Source organism: Trichomycterus rosablanca, chromosome 1 (genome assembly GCF_030014385.1).
Source record: "Trichomycterus rosablanca isolate fTriRos1 chromosome 1, fTriRos1.hap1, whole genome shotgun sequence".
Taxonomy (NCBI): domain Eukaryota; kingdom Metazoa; phylum Chordata; class Actinopteri; order Siluriformes; family Trichomycteridae; genus Trichomycterus; species Trichomycterus rosablanca.
Window position 1 is genome coordinate 47,052,932 of NC_085988.1, and position 22,657 is coordinate 47,075,588.

Genomic DNA, 22,657 nt, shown 5'->3' on the forward strand with positions numbered 1-22,657 from the left:
AGCAACAGACATATAAAATTAATTAAATAAAATGTATTTATTTTCTTAAACACATTGTGACATAAAACAGTTTGTGTTTAGTGTGGTGCATAAAGAGTGCAGGAACTGTCCAGAGCCCTGATATTTACCCCACTGAACACCTTTGGAAAGAACTGAAACTTTGATCGCAAGCCAGGCCTCTTCATCCTACATCAGCGTCTGGCCTTACAAATGCTCTTTTAACTGAATAGACGCAAGACACTCCAAATTCCAGTGAAAAGCCTATCTAGAGTGAAGGCTGTTAGAGCTGCAATGTGGGGGCCAACTCTATATTTTGGTTTTAGAGTTTGATGTCCATTAAGCTCATAATTAGGGAGTTTACATATAGTGCTGTGAAAAAGTATTTGCCCCTCACCCAGCGTCTTCTATTTTTGCTAATGTGTCCCTGATTAATGTTTTAGATTTTTCAAGTAATTAATTGAATATAAGATAAAGGCCACACAAGTGGTCATTTGGTCATTTCATTTATTAAAGATAAAGATTTTTCACCTGTTTGTTTGTTGGTTTATTAGGATTTTAACGTCATGTTTTACTCTTTGGTTACATTCATGACAGGAAACGGTATTTACTCGTTACTCAATGTTCATCAGTTCACAAGGTTATATCGAACACAGTCATGGACAATTCACCTCACTTGCATGTCTTTGGACTGTGGGAGGAAACCAGAGCACCCGGAGGAAACCCACACAGACACTTGGAGAACATGCAAACTCCACACAGAAAGGACCTGGACCGCCTCACCTGAGGATAGAACCCAGGACCTTCTTGCTGTGAGGCGACAGTGCTACACACTGAGCCACCGTGCTGCCCAGATTTTTCACCTATTAATTGTTTTCACCTTTTCATCTAATAACTGGTTGTGCCACCATTTGCAGTAACAGCTGTAATCAAATATGTGCGATAATTTGTGATGAGTCTTTTACATCACAGTGGAGGAATTTTGCCCCACTCTTCTTTGCAGAATTATTTTAATTCAGCCACGTCGGAGGGTTTTCGAGCATCAATTGCTTGTTGAAGGTCTTGCCACAGCATATTCCAGAAAGTTCCACCTTTGACTCATCAGTCTAAACAATATTATTCCTAATGTCTTAGGAGTCATCTACATGTTTTTGGCGAATGCAAGACAAGTCTGTGTTCTTTTTGGTCAGCAGTGCTTTGTGCCTTGCAACTTTCTAATGGATGCCATTTTTGCCCTGTGTCTTTCTTATTGTAGAATTAAGCACATTAACCTTAACTAAGGCAAGTGAGGCCTGTAGTTCCTCAGATGTTCAGCTGGGTTTTGTATGACCTCCTCACATTTTTGGTAAAACTTTGGTAGGCCAGCTACTCCTTGAAAGGTTCATCGTTGTTGTAAGTTTTCCTCATTTGTTGATAATGACTCTTACTGTGGTTCGCTGGAGTTTCAGAGCTTTAGTGATGACTTGAATCTGCATTTGAATCACATCAGAATGTGGCATTATGTGCTGCTTTTTGTGAGCTTCTAGCCTGCTTCACATTGCCAGACAGATTCTATTTAAGGCATGTTTAGATTTAACAGGTCTGGTAGTAATTTACTGTAAATGGTTGATTTGGTAGATAAGGGGCAATTACATTTTCCACCTAGGGCCAGGTGGGGCTGAACAGCATTTTTCCTTAAATAAATGATAACAGACTAAAATGTTCTGGTTATTTGTGTCAAATACTTAAATACAGCACTGTACTCTTAGACATATGTTCTCAACACAGGCTTAGCAAGATTAGTTTCTGAATGATACATGATCACATTCAGTTGCTTTCCAGGAACTGAGCCCAAATTCTTGTAAATTAATCAACTAAAGAAAAGATAACGTTGAAATATCTTTGAGAGCAATCTGACTAGAGTTTTGAATGGAAGTATTCCAACTGCAATATACAAACCACATTTTCAGAAATATTTGTCTAATAAACATGCACAGTCCAAAGACATGCAGTCAGGTGAATTGGAGACACTAAATTGTCCAAGACTGTGTTTGATATAACCTTGTGAACCTTGTGTAATGAGTAACTACCGTTCCTGTCATGAATGTAACCAAAGTGTAAAACATGACGTTAAAATCCTAATAAACAAACAAACTCCACACAGAAAACACCTGAACTCCACCAGGGAATCGAACCCAGAACCTTCTTGCTATGAGGCAACAGTGCTACCCACCAAGCCACCTAGTACAAAGACCATGTCTTTTTATGATGCACTATTCATTGATTTATTATCTGTTCTACCACCGCTCCATCCTGTTTAGGGTCACTCGTAGTAGATCTGATTCACTGGGTGACATGTTGCCAGTCCATCACAAGGCGAACACACACACACACACTTTAGGGCGATTTCTAGTACCTCAAGTTGGCCTGACTGCTTGTCTTTGAACTGTGGGAAACCGAAGAACCAAGAGAAGACCCACGCAGACAAGGACAGGCAGGCAGGCCAGTCAAGCACACGCATTCTGTCTGCAAAGCCACGCTGTAGTAGTGCATGCAGAGGCCTGGCATTTGTCTTGCTGAAACAACTATGTACCAGAAAAATATCTTGTCTTAATTTCAGCAGACAGTATGTCTCTCTAAAATCCCAATATGCACCTCAGCGTCAATGCTACATTCACACATATGCAAGGTACACAGAAGTTCCTGTTGGGTACTCATAATCAAATATACCCAAAATACCCTCTCCTGTCCCCAACCGGTGTGAGGGGTGAGTGTATGGGTGAGCTCTGATCATGTTTTTGCGTCACCCAGCTGGTCATGTATGTTTTTTGGAACACCACAGCAGATCTAGTCCGCATACATTTTTACATTTGCGGCATTTAACGGACGCTTTTATCCAATTATTATAACTGAACACGATATGAGCAATTGATAGTTAAGGGCCTTGCTCAGGAGCCCAACAGTAGCAACTTGCCGGTAATGGGGCAAGAACCAGCAACCTTCTGATTACTAGTCCAGAACCTTAACCACTGAGCTACCGCTGCTCTGACACCAGACTTCGCACAGTTTTTGTCTCCTATTTAACCTCCTGTTTTTATCAGGGCTTGGGACTGGTACTGAGAGTGCACTGACAAATGAACCTCTGAACTGCTGGGCTACCTCCCCTTCCCGGACATTAGTCAATCATGTCTGCGCAGATGCCCAACATCACCTCTGAGATTCGAACCCTGGATGTCAGTGGTAGTGAGCGGGTGTACCACTACACCACCCAGGTGCTGAGCTCTGATTATGATGAAGCAGTGAAAATAAACAATTGTGTATTATATATTAATAAAAATAACTTTTCTAAAGAAACTGGAGGCACGAGTTTGAAAGGTACACAATACTCTTGCATTTTTAGTTCTGTTCTAACCTAGAGAATACAGAATTTGAATGGCTTTGCATAGAAGTTCATTCGGAAGTCCTGTACTGTGCTAAGCGCTGCCATGTATTGTGTACCCAACAGAATTTCTTCTATCTTTTAAAGTCTTAGCTAAAAAAAAATTAGACACAATATATTAACTTTACACATCAGCAACATATGAATAACAATGAATCCAATAATAATGATAAGAAACGACAGCACCTAAAGAGTTTTGAATTAAAAATACATTTATTAAAATACTCTAAAAGAGTTGCATGAGGTTTTTGTTCCCACTTCGTGAAAATGGTCTAAATTTAAAATAAAAATAACACTGGTTTCTTGGAGAGGCATACATGAGTGTGTCAAATAACCTGTAACTCTGCTTGCAGAATAGTTTTGCATACGTTCCACAGAGTTTTTACAAGTTTTTATTCTAGGCATTCTAGCTTCAGCCTAGAGCTACAAGGCTGTCATTTTAGCAAGCTAAATCTAGAAGCTCACACTTAAAATGACGCACATAGCATTGCATGTAAAATCCTTCCCATCGACGTGTTTGTATCGCTTCTGATTTAAAAAACAGCCAATGATGAGGCCTAAAATGTACTACAGAGATAAATGATGAAATCCAGGCATGTCATTTGAGGGCGACCACACTTGTTTAGATGAACAAATGCAGCTCAGGTTTAGGTGCAGCCTGCAGGAAACTTATCAAGGTCCCCATACACAGTGTGGAGTGAACGCCAGAAATCCTAGAGCTCAGTGTAAGAGTATTTACACTTAGCTCTCCATACTCTCCTTATGGTTGCTGTTTTCTGTTTGTGCGTCTGGTGTGGAGAGATGCTCAAGCTCATATCTTCCGTTCTGATCAGCAGGCCGAACCCCACTGGATGGCTTCTTGTGCTCCAGGATCTGCTGCATCTGGTGTGTGGCATACTCAGGCTTTGCAGTAAGGGGGCATTGTGGTACTTCAATGCCCAGAATGTCTGACACCATGTAGGGCCTGAGCCATCCCACCAGTGGTGTGCTGCCCGGGGTGTAATGAGTCTCACCGTGGTAGAACAGGAGCCCGTCCACCTGAGGAGCCAAGAAAGACACAGAGATGACTAATGTTTTATTGATTGTTGGAAAGTACTGCATACATGATTCCTTCTGAAGACATTCTACATTAGGCTACAATTTGATCCTCATGGATATACACGGATAAAAGTACACAGTCTAGTCACATTATTATGACCATTGGACCATGGAAGTCACGTTTCGTGAGCCGAGTTGCTGGGTATATAAGGTGTGCAATAGGCTGTCTCTCGTTGCTGTCATGGGTAAAAGTACCACGGGTAAAATTGTCTTCCAGGGGCAGGTGGGATCTTCCATGGGACAATGCGACATGTCACACAGCTAGAAATGTCCGACATTGGTTGGAAGAGCATGACCAAGACTTCCAAGTACAACCCTGGCCCCCTAATTCCCCAGACTTGAACCCAAATGAGCATCCGTGGGACCACCTTGATCGTCGTGTTTGCTCTATGGATCCTCCCCCAGGCTCCCTCCAGCAGATGTGGGATGCACTATAGTCAGCATGGCTCCAGATGCCTGTGACAACATGCCAAGACCTTATTGTGTCACTCCCAGCCGTCTAGCTGATGTCTGTGCTGCACACGACGGTTACTCTGGATATTAGCTGGTGGTCATAATAATGTGACTCAACTGACAAAAAGATCATACTATTAAGCCACATCCTTGCTTAGTGGTGCTATAGCGTGGACCAAAGCAACAAACAGAAATGTGCTTGCTTGACTTGAGCACCACACTAACAAGGGTTTATCAGGATGGCTAGTCGCTCTGTCATTATTCATTTAAAAATCCTTATGAACTTTTCATAATTTTTGGCATTCAAGTTCTTTTGTAGGGCAATTGCAGGGTCTTGTGAACCAGGTACAAACCTTGGCTCCAGGCACTCTAAGGCAAAATTTTAAATTGAGTTTTTACAAAGTGATACAGAGTCCAGCAGGCTTCGGATCTGCTGTGGCCCTGATCAGCATGAAGCCATGTTTTTTTTTTGTTTGAACTAATTGATTGTTCTGACTGATTTAGCACTTATGCAACCTTGCCAGTTTAGTAAGAACAGCCACCTTTGCAAAAGTATACATTCCAACCAGTCATACACCAACTGAATAAGGTATGTGGTAAAAAAGCAGCCAAACAAGACAAGCAAGCACTTTTCAGACTGTCCTAAACTCAGCCTTCAACTGAGTGTTACTGGGAGGCATTGAGAATCTGAACAGGGCAGTTATTAATGATTAAATGATGAGTTTGAATAATTTGTATTATTCATAGGTGCTATTTTAAATATCAGTGCTGCTACCAAGTGGCTGGGTGTCTACACAGACATGATTGGCTATGTCTGAGAAGGGTATGGCTGAAGCTTTGTCATGGTTTTGCACCCTGCTGTGAACCCAGCCTCAACATTGACAAGGATAAAGCGATTGGTAAAAATGTACTCTAGGTGCCCAGATATTCCTCTAGTGGTCGGCTGGGCACCATCTAGTGGGCACAATTAGCAGTGCCTGCAGCAGACAAAATTGGCCATTGAGTCTGCTGTTTGGGAAAAGGTCGGACTAAGTGGGTGGGGTCTTTAAACACTGTTCAAGGACCCTGGTTAGCGGATCGAGGTGCCTGTGCAGAAAATCCACCATGGCACTGGTGAAAAAGAAGGGGTCGAGTGACTGCGCACGCGTCAGAGGGGGCGTGGAGCAGGTAAGTATACGCTCAATGAATGCAATCGGGATCCCCAGCAGTGGAAGACTAATTGGCTATGCTAAATTGAAAGAAAAGGGGAGAAAATGCATAAATAAATAGAAAAAAAATCTAAAAAGTACAGTCTAAATTAGACAGTCACTACATCACATTACACTGCACTTACGTTGAAGCTATAGTCATGTGCCAGGGCCTTTTGGATTAACTCTGTTGTACAAATGATGCTATTCAAACTCACGAACCTGAACTGCAAAAAAACAATGTAAGAAACACTTTTAAACAAAATTCACAGGTCATTAATTTTCTTATTCACTGTTACACTGAGTTTAAGCTGATGCTACACTTACAGGGTTCCGTTTGGCAATCTCTGCTAGTCCTTCAGCCTCTTCGACCTTTGACTGCAACCAGTAGAACCGGAACTCTGTCTGTTACATTAGAAACCTCAATTATAAATGAGCTGTATTAATAATACATACTAAGTACTTTCGATGAGCTTTCTGTAAAAGGCTGTTAACTGTAGCGACCGTTTTAGCTGAGCCATGAGAAGACAGATTTTTAAAAATGACTCACTGAACAGTCATAGACAGGATGCCCCCTCCAGCACATCACATCCAGAATGTAGTAGGTCCTATCCACCTCACTGTAAATGCAGTCTAGGATGGTGTAATCTGTGGACATGAATAAAACAAATTGGTTATGACAATATTTCCCTATCGGTGCTGTTTCAGATTGCACTGCTGAGTTCTTGGCTTCAGTACAAACCTTTTCCCATGGCAGAGTTGTGTCTGTTACCTCCTGGTAGCAAAGACGGGAAACGATTAACACAGTACCCACTTTTAGTGTACGATGAAGTACAACCCTATTAAATACAAAAAAAGAAAAGTCAACACAAATTAAAACAAACACTTAACTAAAGCTAAAAGTACACTATATGGCCAAAAGTATGTGGACTCCCTTCTAGTTATTTAGCACAAGTGTTTTAGTCACACCCAGTGTCCACAGGTGATTGAAATAAATTCTATAAAATGAATATTCTTACAAAATGTGGGAAAGGGCCCTTTCATTGCCATCATTAGTGTACTTCTTTGCACATAGTTCTAGTGGCCTGCAGAGAGCCCGGACCTCAACCCTCAACAATTGTGAGCTGGGCCTTCTCATTCAAAACAGTGCCTGACCTATACTGACACATACTTTAGGCCATATAGCACATTTTGTCTCAGTTTTATGGTGTTTATTGTGGAACCTAAAGAATGTGCTATTTTGTAACAGCACTGTTCAATGTTCCAGTGTACTTAACTTTGGTAACACTGTGGTAGAACTCAAAGGAGGAAATTCCAAAGCACTGTACCTTTAAAAGACAAGAGAGCTACCACAACCTGCCACAAGGCACTGCTGTTTAGACGAGGCAACACAACTTAGATCAAATAAATGGAAATAGAACTTTTTTTCACCATTTTTAAACAACTGTTATCTTCCCTGTTGTTACCAGGTCTTCAAAATAGGTTATCGCTACATAAAATGCTTTTTCTGCTAAGAATGTGTCATTTGTCAGCAACACACATAGAATAATGTTCAAGCCAAGTAATTATCATCAGGGGTTTCCTATTTTCACACTTCTTTCATAAGGCAGTTTAAGGGGAAATAGCGAAGAAAATAAGTCAAGAAATTAGTTTATTATTTCATATTAAATGTTGGTGTGGTACAAGCAAGTCTGTTAGAAGTCAGTATTGCTTCTCCACAAATCAGTAGTTGTGTAAAATGCAAAATGTGTTTGCCGGTGATCTGCATAAACACGCAGCAATTTCTGGTAAATGAACTTGGCATTACATCCCCCTGTAAAAAAGTACATATAAACTCTCTAGACACTTAATTAGAAATACCAGCATCCAAGGCATATCACACAGACACAGGTCAAGAGCCTTAGTTTATGTAGTATGTAGTAATGTTTACATCAAAGCTTAGAAACAGAGAGCAATGTGATCTAAGTGACTGTGATGTAGTTTCTGGTGCCAGGAAGTCTGAAACTGCATATCTCCCAGGATTTTTATGCACAACTGTCTCTGGAGTTTAAACAGAATGGTGTGAAAAACAAAAAGCACCAAGTCAGATGAAGTTCTGCAGGCCAAAATGCCTTGTTGATGAGAGTTTTAGAGAAAATGGCCAGACAGTTTACTAATGCGGTGAGCAAAAAGTCCTACAATGCAGAGTTGATAAAACAACAAAAGGCCACACATCCTGTAAAGGAAACTAAGGCTACAGTAGACACAGGCTCACAATACTTAAAAGTATTGTAGAAACCTACAACGCCTTGACCGATAAAGCGTGATATCTGCTTTAATATGTAGATGGAGGGTCAAAATGTTGGTGTAATGATCTGAAAGTTTTCTATACCTTGTAAAATTGTGAGGGCAAAAGAGGGTGGGGTGAAGATGAGGGGGCTTGGACTAGTTTCTACCCAGATGCTGTTGTTAATTAGTTGATTAAATAAAAACTGATAAATAAATAATTATATCCGAATTGGCTGTCTATAAAACATATATATTGTAACACCCACGTCAGTGTAAATTAAAGATCCAAGGTCCATACCTTAGATGCGACAACCAGAGAGCGTTTTCCAACAGGACAGACCACCAGCAGCCAATCGGAGCTAAGATTAGCAGGGACATCCACCAGCCACTCTGACAACATCAGCTGTAGAAAAAAAAAAAGAAAAGAAAAAAAGTTTAATGTTTAAATAATTTAAATGCATCATTATAAAATGTTTGCACCTCTGTGATTATATATACAGTGTATCACAAAAGTGAGTACACCCCTCACATTTCTGCAGATATTTAAGTATATCTTTTCATGGGACAACACTGACAAAATGACACTTTGACACAATGAAAAGTAGTCTGTGTACAGCTTATATAACAGTGTAAATTTATTCTTCCCTCAAAATAACTCAATATACAGCCATTAATGTCTAAACCACCGGCAACAAAAGTGAGTACACCCCTTAGTGAAAGTTCCTGAAGTGTCAATATTTTGTGTGGCCACCATTATTTCCCAGAACTGCCTTAACTCTCCTGGGCATGGAGTTTACCAGAGCTTCACAGGTTGCCACTGGAATGCTTTTCCACTCCTCCATGACGACATCACAGAGCTGGCGGATATTCAAGACTTTGCGCTCCTCCACCTTCCGCTTGAGGATGCCCCAAAGATGTTCTATTGGGTTTAGGTCTGGAGACATGCTTGGCCAGTCCATCACCTTTACACTCAGCCTCTTCAATAAAGCAGTGGTCGTCTTAGAGGTGTGTTTGGGGTCATTATCATGCTGGAACACTGCCCTGCGACCCAGTTTCCGGAGGGAGGGGATCATGCTCTGCTTCAGTATTTCACAGTACATTTTGGAGTTCATGTGTCCCTCAATGAAATGTAACTCCCCAACACCTGCTGCACTCATGCAGCCCCAGACCATGGCATTCCCACCACCATGCTTGACTGTAGGCATGACACACTTATCTTTGTACTCCTCACCTGATTGCCGCCACACATGCTTGAGACCATCTGAACCAAACAAATTAATCTTGGTCTTATCAGACCATAGGACATGGTTCCAGTAATCCATGTCCTTTGTTGACATGTCTTCAGCAAACTGTTTGCGGGCTTTCTTGTGTAGAGACTTCAGAAGAGGCTTCCTTCTGGGGTGACAGCCATGCAGACCAATTTGATGTAGTGTGCGGCGTATGGTCTGAGCACTGACAGGCTGACCCCCCACCTTTTCAATCTCTGCAGCAATGCTGACAGCACTCCTGCGCCTATCTTTCAAAGACAGCAGTTGGATGTGACGCTGAGCACGTGCACTCAGCTTCTTTGGACGACCAACGCGAGGTCTGTTCTGAGTGGACCCTGCTCTTTTAAAACGCTGGATGATCTTGGCCACTGTGCTGCAGCTCAGTTTCAGGGTGTTGGCAATCTTCTTGTAGCCTTGGCCATCTTCATGTAGCGCAACAATTCGTCTTTTAAGATCCTCAGAGAGTTCTTTGCCATGAGGTGCCATGTTGGAACTTTCAGTGACCAGTATGAGAGAGTGTGAGAGCTGTACTACTAAATTGAACACACCTGCTCCCTATGCACACCTGAGACCTAGCAACACTAACAAATCACATGACATTTTGGAGGGAAAATGACAAGCAGTGCTCAATTTGGACATTTAGGGGTGTAGTCTCTTAGGGGTGTACTCACTTTTGTTGCCGGTGGTTTAGACATTAATGGCTGTATATTGAGTTATTTTGAGGGAAAAATAAATTTACACTGTTATATAAGCTGCACACAGACTACTTTTCATTGTGTCAAAGTGTCATTTTGTCAGTGTTGTCCCATGAAAAGATATAATAAAATATTTGCAGAAATGTGAGGGGTGTACTCACTTTTGTGATACACTGTATATACACATTTTGTAAAATGCAATAATTCTCATAACTTACAAACATTTAAAGAAAAGACTAAATGAACAACAGAATGTTCCATTTTTAAAACATTCCACAATAAGCAGGTGAATTGGTAACAGAGGAGGGAATAATGATTACATATAAAGGAGAATCCACCAAGGGCCTTTACAAGCAATTATGGGTCATGGCCCACCACTATGAGCCAAACTTAGTGTCAGTCAGTTTAACCCCAGGAGACCCACAGTTGCAGAATTGCAACATTTCTCATAAATGATGCCATTATAACTATTTATGCCTAACAATAGGCAAACCAACATTTCCCAGCAGCCCACCCTTTAAACTTTTGTTTTTCAATAATGTGGGTGGGCCACACGGTGGCTAAGTGGAAAGCACTGTCGCCTCACAGCAAGAAGGTCCTGGGTTCGATCCCCAGGTGGGGCGGTCCGGGTCCTTTCTGTGTGGAGTTTGCATGTTCTCCCCGTGTCTTAGTGGGTTTACTCCGGTTTCCTCCCACAGTCCAAAGACATGCAAGTGAGGTGAATTGGAGACACTAAATTGTCCATGACTGTGTTTAATATAACCTTGTGAACTGATTAATCTTGTGTAATGAGTAACTACCGTCCCTGTCATGAATGTAACCAAAGTGTAAAACATGACATTAAAATCCTAATAAACGGACAAACAAACAATAATGTGGGTGGAGTATAGTGAAGGTCAGGTACTTCCCTAAAGTCAAACAAAAGGGCTGGCCTTATTTTAACCACATGCTCCTGTTTTCACTTAAAATTTGGAAAGTTTTCAAGTAAGAATTTATCATGTAGTATTTTTTCTACATTTCTTATGATGTTTAGTAACAGAAAATGTAATATATTAGCAAACTGCACTTTGTCAAGTTGATTTGTGGTCAGTTTTTTGAATGTTGCAAAAATGCAACACTGGGATCCAGTGCTCATCATAATTACAGAAGGGTTAACTCATATCAAATGAATGACACTACTATTTTACAGACAACAGTTTTAGTTTTAGGGACATTTGAGCAAATATTCTTCTACTATAATCTGAAAAACTTTCTTAAATAAATAAATGTTTGTCCTCAAATCTTTTTAAATTACATGTTCAGTTGTGTGTGTGTGTGTGTGTATGCGTGTGTGCCCATGTTGAGAAGATTGCACGATGGGACAAAAAAGAAAAAAGAAAAAAAAGAAAACTCAATCAAATGTGCAAATGATCTGTTGGATTCAAACACAGATACATAGGTTTTTGTTTGAGGTCTTACAGGTGGTACTTGTATATCTTCTGGTATACAATCATACTGCCAGTGGTAAATGCCTGGCTGCTGTACAGATGTGATTGTGAACCCCTCCAGATCCAAAAAAAAGATGTGCATAGAAGGACGCACTTCCAGGCCCAGAAAATTTTTAATGATAAAAAAAAATATCTTATTTTCTTGATCAGTGGAAGTGTGATAAAATATACAGAATTGTTTTTTGTCAGGGATATCACTGTTTGGGTCTCCTGGGGTTAAAAAGAACTTTTATCAACACAGGAATGAAAAATTTTAGGATCTTTTACCATCTACTGTACATAATATTAAGAAAACATTTAGAAAATACAGAAACATCTCTAATCTCTATTAAATCTATTTAGGGCAAGGTCAGAAAGCACTGCTAATGTGCAAGACCTACAAGCTCTCGGAAACTGCCATGCCACTGTGATGAATGTAGTTCTTCAGAAAACCTCTGTCACTAAACACATCTTTTCTCAGAAAGTCCATGGTTATTTCAGCAAGGCAATAACAGGCCTCATTCTACATGTGCTACAACAGCATGGCTTCATAGACATAAAGTGAGTGTGCTTGTCTCGTCTGCCTGCAGTCTAGATATGTCACCTTTCGAAAATATATGGTGCACAATGAAGAGGAAAATCAGACATCGGTAGCCACAGACCATTGAGATGCTAAAGTCTTGCATCAAGAAAGAATGGCCAAAAATGTAACCATCAAAACTGCAACAATCAATACTTAGTTTAACTGAGCAATTGATTAAAAACTGTAATTAATATGCAGGCATCACATTCTAAATGTATTTATAATTACAAAATATAATTGAGCTGCTCAGTGAAAACATCAGAAATTCTTTTTTTGTACCTTTTAAAATCAAGGTTTAAGATAATTATTCCCAACCTAATTGTTTCCAATTCCATATTGTAATTCCTCTGCCACATGCACCATCCCTGCTCTGGCTGGACAGAGCCACAGACTTGCAAGCTTCCCCTCAGACACATGTGCAATTGCTTTTTACCAACCAGTGGTGAGTTTTAAAGGTAAAAAAAAGACCTGTGTAGCTAGAGGAAACCCACAGACACCATGCCAAAGCATGCAGCATCCACACCTTCTGCTATGCCAAGGTGGAGCCTGTATTGAATCGTTAAGTGCTTTAAATGTATTCTTCATATGGCAGTGTACTACATACCTGGTTGGCGTAATGCCTTGGCAACTTTTTACGTTGCTCAATCTCCATCCCCTCATCTTCCTCCTCATTCTGCTGCTGGTTCAACTTTTCTTCCACCTCTTCATCGCTGTCTGGTCCTGTCCAGTCCCCATCTGCCAACCGACGGGCATGATTCACATAGTTCAGCCTTTTCCTACAAGAAGAGGATCCTTATTTAGAAAAAGCATTACTCACAAATTGATGAGACTACATTATGTATGCTTGGGAATTTATAGTAAGATGCCAGCCAGTCTATTCTAGATAGTTATTTCAGAGAGTGGACATGCATTAAGGAAACATTTTTGTCCAGTACGCTTTAACGATTAGTGGCAATCTTGGTAACAATTAACAAAATAATCTAAAAATCTGCATCTATTTTTAATTATTATTCTATTCTATTCTATTTATGAATTATTTCCTTTTTGTAGTCCCATCTAGTTGGATCCACTTAGACACTGCTGCACACCCCTACCCTGACCCTAACACACACCCCTTCAGACATGTGTGTCGTAGCCAACCGCTTCTTTTCACCTGCCCCAGACAGATTCTCACAGGGATCAGTATTGCATACCGAGTCGTGTGCTGCTCTCTGTTATTCACTATCTCCGTGCCAGTGCCATTGACCAGCCAGCAGAGGCCACAATTGCAGAAGTAATGAGGAATCCATTTGTCTTGCCTACCCTCAGACACAGCCAATCATGTCTTTGTGGAAGTCTGACTTCTAGTCAAGAGCTCGAGATCTCAGCAGTAGTGGGCTAGTGTGTATTACTGGTATGCCAGCTGAGTGTCTTTTTGGTTAATTATCCTAATATCAAACTAAAAATAAGAGAAATGTTTAAACAACTGACTGTATTGCTAAATGATAACTTAATACTCCATCTTTATCAATTGCATCTGTAATAAATGACAAGAAATGTTCTCTTGTACAAAGAAAACCAAACAAAAACCTGTTTACTCACAATGTATCCACAATCACAGCCTAACGGCAGTTGGTATTTTTCTTTAACAAATGTTTAAAAAGGCTTATTCAAATCTTTCCCACCATTACACTAACAATGAAGTTACTGGGAATTAAGATAATACAGTGACACAATGTATGTCTCATGTCTCACCAAAACTCTTCCTGTTTATTATCTTTCTGGAGCAGCAAAGTAAGACGTAATTCCAGTTAGTTCCACGTTCCCTAAGGTTTTGTAGTAAGCCAGTATGATCAGACACCCATGACTAAATGCATAAAACATAACCACAAATCACTAAAAGGATGAATCACACAGCTTTCAGACTGAATTAACAAATATCCAGTAGGGTCAAAAGTATGTAGACATCTGATCATAAGCTTGTTGGACCTCATTCCAAAACGTTCGGCTTTACTATGAAACTGCCAACTCCACAACCATTTGTTAGGCAGTGATGTTGGACGAAAGGCCTGGCTCTTAGATTATGTTCCAATTCATCCCAAATATGTAAGCTCGGCACTTAATAATATTAAAAAAATATACGAAGTTGTCGGTTTCACTTTACTACAAATTAATAACACCCATTTTTATGACTATTTGTCAATAATAAATCAGAAAATGGTGCTTGGGTGGCACAGCAGTCTATTATTACATGAGCCCACTACCACTGAGCCCTGGGCTTAAATCTCAAGTGTTGCCATCAGTAGGCCAGGCGTCTACAAAGACATGATTGGCTATGTCTCTTGAGATGTCTGGCCAAAACCCTACAATGGATTGGTGTCCTGTCCAGGGTACTCCTGCCTTACGCTCAGTGTTTCCTAGAGAAACCGAACCCTCTGTGACCTTGACCAGTCAAAAGGTCAAGTATAATGCTGCAACATTTTCCATCAGAAGAAAAAGAATACCGGATTCTTACAGGTAGTTACTAACTGCCCAAATGTATAAAAATAAAAATTCTGTGTAGTAATCATCAACATGTCACAAACGCAGTGATCAGTGTTTCAGACAGCATCTTAGTCCAATCATTTTGACCTACAGGCTGAAGCTTTTTTTTTTTTTTTACAAAGCCTATAAGTTAAAAAGAAAAAGAAAAGAAAAGCAAATACAAATTTCAATTTGAATAGGAGGAACTGCTTTGCACAGTGTAAGAGAAACAATGAGGCATATTGAAGAAACCAGCAGTTCATTGAGGTTTTGCATGTTCTTTTTTTTGTGGGGTTTCATCAAGGTCCCCAAATTTCCCTACTAACTTCTAAACTCATAAATATACTGCCTGTTCTTAATTGCCTCTAAGTAAGTGAGCAAGTGAGAGTATACAATCCTAGATACATTGGTGCCCTGTTCATTCCTCTACTGCCTTGTTTACAGATGGCCACTGCTAAGTGCCAGTGAAAACGAATGAACAAATGAAGTGGCTGAAGCACTTGACGTGCTGCACATCTTTTGTTGCTGACCATGAGCATCCCTTTATGGCAACGAGATACTGAGTGCTCGGGTAGCGCAGAGGTAAATAACGCTAGCCCACTACTGCTGGGATCCAGGGTTTACATCCCCAGTGGTTCTATCAACCAGTCAGACATCTATATACAGATATGATTGGCTATGTCTGAAGAAGGGGTTGGCCGAGGCCCTGTGATGATTGGTGTAACTCCATTTCGCCCAGTGGTTCTGGGGAAACTTGACCCACCGTGACCAGAATAAAGCGGTGGTAAAAAAAAAAACAAGCCAAGAGGCATTAGCTGATAATTCTGTAGCAATTTAGTGATGTGATTATTGAACCAAAAAAACAAACCAAAATCTTAAAAGTAATGTTTCCAACACTTTGTGGACAATTCGGCCACTTAATTCTATTTTTGTAATAAAGTGGTCAAATAAGTCTACACTGCGTAAGAGCTACACTTCTTCTAGCCGATACACAGTAAACTGCGCCGCTCTCCCCATCCCTGTATTACATAAGTTTGGCATGCAAGGTGTGTTTTACTTTTTCTGCTGCTGCAGGAATCTTCTCCTCCGCTCATCCTGGTCCAGAGAACTGTATTTGATCTTGAACTGTGCCAGGCGTGGATGTGGGGCTGAAGTGCTATTTTCCTCTCTAGTAACACAGAAACTGGAGGAGAGAGCATCGGTCAGGGCATCCATCATGGACCTACAAGACGAGACAATACATCTGTTTGGAAATGCATATGCAATACAATAAGACTTCAACAAAAGGTTGAGAAAGTGCATAGACCTTGTAAAACAACACATGTATTTTTTGTTATTATTTTGCAGATACATGACAAAGTGACATGGTCAGACATACTGTACGACTAAAAGTATGTGGATGAGCTTGTTGGACATCCTATTCTAATAACTTAACATTCATATGTATTATATGTAGTTCCACCTGCCTTGGATGTGCAGGAATCTGGAGCAGTGTACATTACACTACAGTCCCCTGTAATATTATTATCATTATTATTATTTTTGTTCAAATCTCTGTGCTATCAGCTGAGCGGGCATCTACACAGACATGACTGGCTATGTCTGAGGGCGGAGAATGTCAGTGCGCTCTCAGTGCCACTCTCAAGACCAGAAAAAATAAGAAAGGTTGCATCAGGTAGGTCATCTGGTGTAAAAACTGCCAGATCAGGTGGACCTAAATGATCCACTGTGGCAACCCTTTAAATACATGCCAAAAAGGAAAAAAGTCAAGTGTTTAATACATTGTTTTGAAAGCTCTTTTGTTGTCAATATATTGTTTCTTTGGGAATGGGGTCTTCTAGGACCAAGCGCATTTACATTGACATCAGGTGGCACTTTTGATTGCACACTAATCATATGACTTCCTACTGATTCCACCACACCCTACTAATTGTATGCATATTCATAAAATATAATACAAATTAAATTTGTATCAGTATAGAAAATATAAATATGTGCAAAAGTTATTGGAGGTTGGGGATATGTTTTTATGCATTGCACAGTATACTGTATACCATGATAAACCAGCATGTGGTTTGTTGTATACAGTACACATTATTGCAATACAGACAGTGTGGTATAGATCACAGTATACACTGACACAACATGTAGTATAAAGTAGTGTGCAGGGAACTTATATTGTATTATATTTAGGAATGTAACGATGCACCACAAGACAGTTAAAAATCGGTGCACATGTGCCACAATTCGAATCGGTTTTTAATTTAAGATGAATCAATATTCACTTAAAACAGCAGAGGGCACTGGCGCTGAAACCAGCATTGTTTTGCATAGTTTGTACCTACCTCAAAAATAAAAGGGCTATCATTATTTAGATAAATAAAAGATAAGCACACAAACAATATTTTTTTTAATTTAAAGAGAAATAATAAAAGGAAACTTAGTCATAATTTGTCATCAATTTCATTTTGTTTAAAAAAATATGAAAAAAAATCGTATCGTGAATCGTATCGCATCGTGGGTAGAGTGTATCGTTACATCCCTAATTATATTATATTAAAACAACATAAATGAATAACATCTGCAGTTCTTTTTTAAAGCAAGCGATAAGGTTAAGATGTACATGGTTTCAACTGGCAGTTTCAAAATGTGACATAACTCTGCAGCAGGATTCAGAATGCAAAAGATACAATTTTGTGTTTTTCTGCTCAATGCTTAATGTTGTTTTGTTAAACCTGGTGTTGGTTTGGAGCTGTCCCTGCTCTGACCACTGTTAGTGGTTACTCGCCACAGCAGCCTGTAAGCGCCCCTTGCTGTTTTGGAGACACTTCAACCCAGTCATCTAGCCACACTGATTTGGCCCTTCACTCAGGTCTTTAGCACTGACCATTTCTGCTGCATTCAACACTTGTACTACGAGTAACTACCATCAGCCCAAAATTAAATATATCCCTGAATGTCACATGCACAATTATTTTTGGGAAGTGGTTCTAATACTTTGTCTAAACTTGTACTATGTAACAAAGGAGTGCAAATTATATCCGTGCCGTATTTAGTATTTTGATTTTTTTTGTGCTGTAGATTCATTACCTATTATTCCAACTACACCTACCATACAGATAAACTTACCCAGTACACTTTGTCACCCTATGTACCATATTTATCAATCAATAATAAAAAAACCTCCACTGACTAGAAGTAATTTGGGTAGTGGGTTATTCTCAGCACAGCTATTCCATGGATATAGTATTGACATGGTAGTGTGTTTGTGAGTTGTTGTACTTGCAGGTGCAGCAGTATTGGGATTTTTAAACAAATTCTGGAAGGATAATAGTAATCAACCAAAAATATAAAGCCAACAGTGTCCTGTGGTCAGAAAGTAGCCACTGGTAATGAAAACCAGAGGATTAACACACATTGTACATTAAAGCCCATGTGCTAACAGAGAACGTGTTCCTGATTAAAAAAAAAAAAGCCAGGAAGTTTAAACAGTATTTAAAAATCCCAACAACACTAATGCACCTAATGCACTTGTAGCAGTACAACACCATTACCATGTCAATGCAGTACTGAGAATGGCCCGCCACATAACATCTGGTCAGCGTTGGTACTATGGGGGTTCCTTTTAATTGATAAATGAGGTACATGAAGAGACAAAGTGTACAGAGCATGAAATGGGCTACAGTCAGTAATTGTTACAGTACAGTATACACAGGTTTAAACGGTGCAATTTGTAGCATAAAATTTTAACACAGCCAAACGTTATATTACTGGACTAATGCAACGAGAGATGCGGGGCGTCTGGAAACCAGAATGAGGCTTGTTAAGTTCGATTCCCAATGTATATAAAACAACATATGACGGAACACTTGCAGGAGGCGCTAACACATTTAGCTAGTTAGCATCATTAGCTTGCTAACTTCTTTTATACCCACACTGGAATGTACAGCCTTGAAAGTCCATACTTTTTGTCAGTAAGGTAGCAAAGACTCAAACATATATTTTTTTTCAGTCAAATATCAAACCTGTTGTTGGAAAAGTTGTAAGCCTGGCGATATTAATGCTGCTGTAACGTTGCTGCGGCGTGGTCACGCTTATCTCTGACAAACTACGGCTGAATCCCGAATACCCTGACACTCACTATATGCGTGCCCTAGAATGCACACTTTAACGGCTGCTACACTCTGAATAGTGCACTACGTAATAAACATCAATCCATTTGAGATCACGCCTACGTTAGTAGGTCAAGTTTTATGAGTCGGGGATAGGAGAAATAACAACATTCCGAATGCATGTTTCATGCATTTTACGTGTCAAGACTAAAGCATGTAAAACAAACAAACAAACAAACCAACTAATAAAAAACGTATTTAGTTATGCGTTTGTGTTTTGAATGGTAAGTATTTAGCCACACGAAGGCGCCAAAGAGTTGCATTGTGATGCACTGTTGTGTTTAATAATGGGCAGCTCAATAGTCCTGAAAAAACTTCCCTGATTCATTGTCTGTGTCTCACGTAATGGAAGTAGTCGGTGCACCCGTTTGCTGAATGAAAAGGATATAATTGTTACTTTCTACAGGAACTTGACTTGAAAATGCTCCGGGAGTGATTAGGGATTGGAACAGAATGCGCCTGATATTGTTTCCAAAATGGAGCGGGTTGGTGACGGATTGAGGATTGAGGATGGAATCCGGAGTCACGTCCATCATCATTCTTAAAGTCTCTTCAGCTTCTGAGCCGATTTGATCGACTTGCGATTTGCATTGCGATTATGTTATAATATGGACTGTATCTCTTGGGTGCTGTGTTGCTTGTTGTCTCTGGTAAACATGAGTAAAGCCAGGCACCGCAGGACTGCAATTCAGTTTTACTCCGCCACTTTATAGGTTAGCCGGTAACTGCGTTTAAAGTGCTTGGAAGATTCCAGAACGATGCCATACATTGCAGGAATACAATACAGTTCGACTCCACTTGCTAAGTTAGTCGGTTGTTGCTTTTGTTTACTGGACCAAAACAACGTTGAGCTGAGAATTGAGGAATTTGGGCTTTAAAGTGCTTGGAGAATTACTTAAAAAATGAAATTTAATGAAGTTGGACATAAGAATTTAGGGAAGACTTGTCGACCGTTTAACTGTATGTAATTACTATATAACGCTGTAGTCTTGGTGAGAGTCTAAAATGTTGCACCTAGATGATGGTTAAACCAGTGCTTCCAATGCTTTTTAAACCAATAATTTATACATTGAAAACACAAGTATCCCAAATCTCATATAGAAGCAGAAATTGCTGTACTTGTCATGCTTAATATTTAGGTTTTAATCTGTATGGTACTTGTTTTGTCTTACTTTCTCACATACTATGAAATGACTCATTTTTACAGCCAGTAATCAACTCTGAATTCAGGAATTTGCGTGTTAGCAATGAAATAAGTTGAATCGATACATAAACAAGTGGAATTTAATCTTAATACGTGGCCTTTCTTTCAAAATGGCACTGAGAGCTGTAGCACTTTATGCATTCCAAAGCGAAAACAAAGGGGAGATCAGCATACAGGAGAATGAGGAGCTGGTTATTTTAGATGAGAACTCCATAGATGGCTGGTTACAGGGTGAGAACAGTCGTGGCGAGAGAGGCCTGTTTCCTGCCCTGTACGTGGAAATCATTCGGCCTCGTTCCAACTCTGACCAGACCGACTGGTCCGGGAGCCCTGCAGGCTCCCCCGACAAAGAGCCATATTTTCCCTCCACTCCTTACTATGAAGACGACGACGATGACTGGGACGACTGGGACGAGGCCTCGACTGTGGTCGGGGATGCTGACCCATGTAGAGCGATGGGTGCCAATGGGCACCCGTATCAGTCTCAGTACTCTCACTCGCACGTTCACAATCGTGCCAAGCCTTCCATGGAGCGCCAAGACAGCATCTCCAGCTCCAGGAAAGGCAGCATGGTGGGCCGCAACCTCAATCGCTTTTCCAGTTTCGTGCGCTCTGGTGTGGAGGCCTTTGTGCTCGGTGATGTTCCCATGATGGCAAAGATTGCCGAGTCCTATAAAATCGAGATGGGCTCTCGAGGGCCTCAGTGGATGGACAGTCCTCAGCCTTTCTCCTGCTCCATAGAGGATCCCACCAAGCAGACTAAGTTCAAGGGCATTAAGACTTATATTTCCTATCGGGTCACACCCAGCCACACCAACAGGCCTGTGTACCGGCGCTACAAGCACTTTGACTGGCTCTACAACCGTTTGCTGCACAAATTCACTGTCATCTCTGTACCCCACCTACCTGAGAAGCAAGCAACTGGGCGCTTTGAAGAAGACTTCATTGAAAAGAGAAAGCGGCGGCTCATACTATGGATGGATCACATGACTAGTCACCCAGTGCTCTCTCAATACGAAGGTTTTGAGCACTTTCTCATGTGTGGAGATGACAAGCAGTGGAAGCTGGGCAAGCGTCGGGCAGAGAAGGATGAGATGGTTGGAGCTCACTTCATGCTTACCCTTCATATTCCCAGTGAGCATCAGGACCTGCAAGATGTTGAAGAGCGTATTGATACTTTCAAGTCCTTTGCCAAGAAAATGGACGACAGCGTCATGCAGCTGACGCACGTCGCCTCCGAACTTGTCCGCAAGCATGTCGGAGGCTTTCGGAAAGAGTTTCATCGCCTGGGTAATGCTTTTCAGTCCATCAGCCAGGCTTTCATGCTGGACCCTCCGCACAGTTCAGATGCTCTGAACAATGCGATCTCGCACACTGGCCGGACGTATGAGCACATTGGGGAGATGTTTGCAGAGCAGCCCAAATTAGACCTGTTCCTCATGCTGGACAAACTATCACTCTACCAAGGCTTGCTGTCCAACTTTCCAGACATCATTCATTTACAGAAAGGTAATGTAAAACTTAAGTCATTTTATGTGCATCAGTTTGAAAGTTCTTTATTCATTATGGACATAGATTATTTGACATATATCCCATTACTAAATTATTATAACTGGCTAAATTATCACATTAGATGTTAAGGAATCATTTTTTTTACATTGTTATTCGGAATTATTTAACAGATTTGCCATTTAAACTGACAAGAAACATTGGAAAATAAAAAAGACCCAAAAGAACTAGTCAAGTTCTCTATTACTTGCAGAATTTAACGTCTATTGTTAATTGATGTATTTAATCATTTGTCTTTTTTTCACTCCACGTTTACATGCATGATGTCTTTTGATGTTAAACTTTGTACTAAATATGAACGAGAAAATGTATGCATAAGCAAAAAGTCACAAGTATAATCACAAGTACACCCCACCCACATTGAATCCTGGAGGTGGGAGCATCACTATATGAGGCTGCTTCTCTGCAGATGGTACATTTGCACTGGATCATCATCTGTCATTGGAGTACACATAAATAGAGCAATATGCCAGGCTATATTAAATAAGAATATAGTTAAATTGCTAAGGAATTAAGTCTGAACGTTTCAACAAGACCGCAACCACTGATGCCCTTAAGACTGAAGATGCCCATAGAGTGCCAAGACAGCAACTCCAGCTCCAGGAAAGGCAGCATGGTAGGCTCCAATCTTAATCACCTTTGCAGTGTTATACACTCAAGTGTGGAGGACTTTGTGCATCGTGATGTCCCCATGATGACAAGGCAAAGTCATACAACAGTCAGATCAACAAGACTGCAAACCTTCAGAAAAAGTCAAAGAAACTTAAGACTGGAGTT

General features: G+C 40.5%; 2 protein-coding genes across 2 annotated transcripts in view; one reads left to right on the top strand and one right to left on the bottom strand.

Annotated features, from left to right (window-relative positions):
- Window positions 1–3,609: 3,609 nt before the first annotated feature.
- snupn (snurportin 1) lies at window positions 3,610–19,090 on the bottom strand. The gene is made up of 9 exons (XM_063003664.1): window positions 18,961–19,090; window positions 15,993–16,157; window positions 13,038–13,209; window positions 8,720–8,824; window positions 6,896–6,992; window positions 6,704–6,801; window positions 6,481–6,558; window positions 6,300–6,380; window positions 3,610–4,453 (listed from the first exon to the last, which is right to left on the bottom strand). Exons 2-9 carry the CDS (start codon window positions 16,151–16,153, stop codon window positions 4,157–4,159), a joined length of 1,089 nt encoding a protein of 362 aa, XP_062859734.1. The 5' UTR covers window positions 16,154–16,157; window positions 18,961–19,090; the 3' UTR covers window positions 3,610–4,156.
- Window positions 19,091–19,401: 311 nt separating this feature from the next.
- Window positions 19,402–22,657, top strand: part of snx33 (sorting nexin 33) — a 31,997-nt gene continuing 28,741 nt past the window's right edge. Inside the window, exon 1 of the mRNA XM_062993678.1 lies at window positions 19,402–21,820. Within this exon, the coding sequence (XP_062849748.1) occupies window positions 20,422–21,820 (1,399 nt within the window). The 5' untranslated portion in view covers window positions 19,402–20,421. The remainder of the gene's footprint in view (window positions 21,821–22,657) is intronic.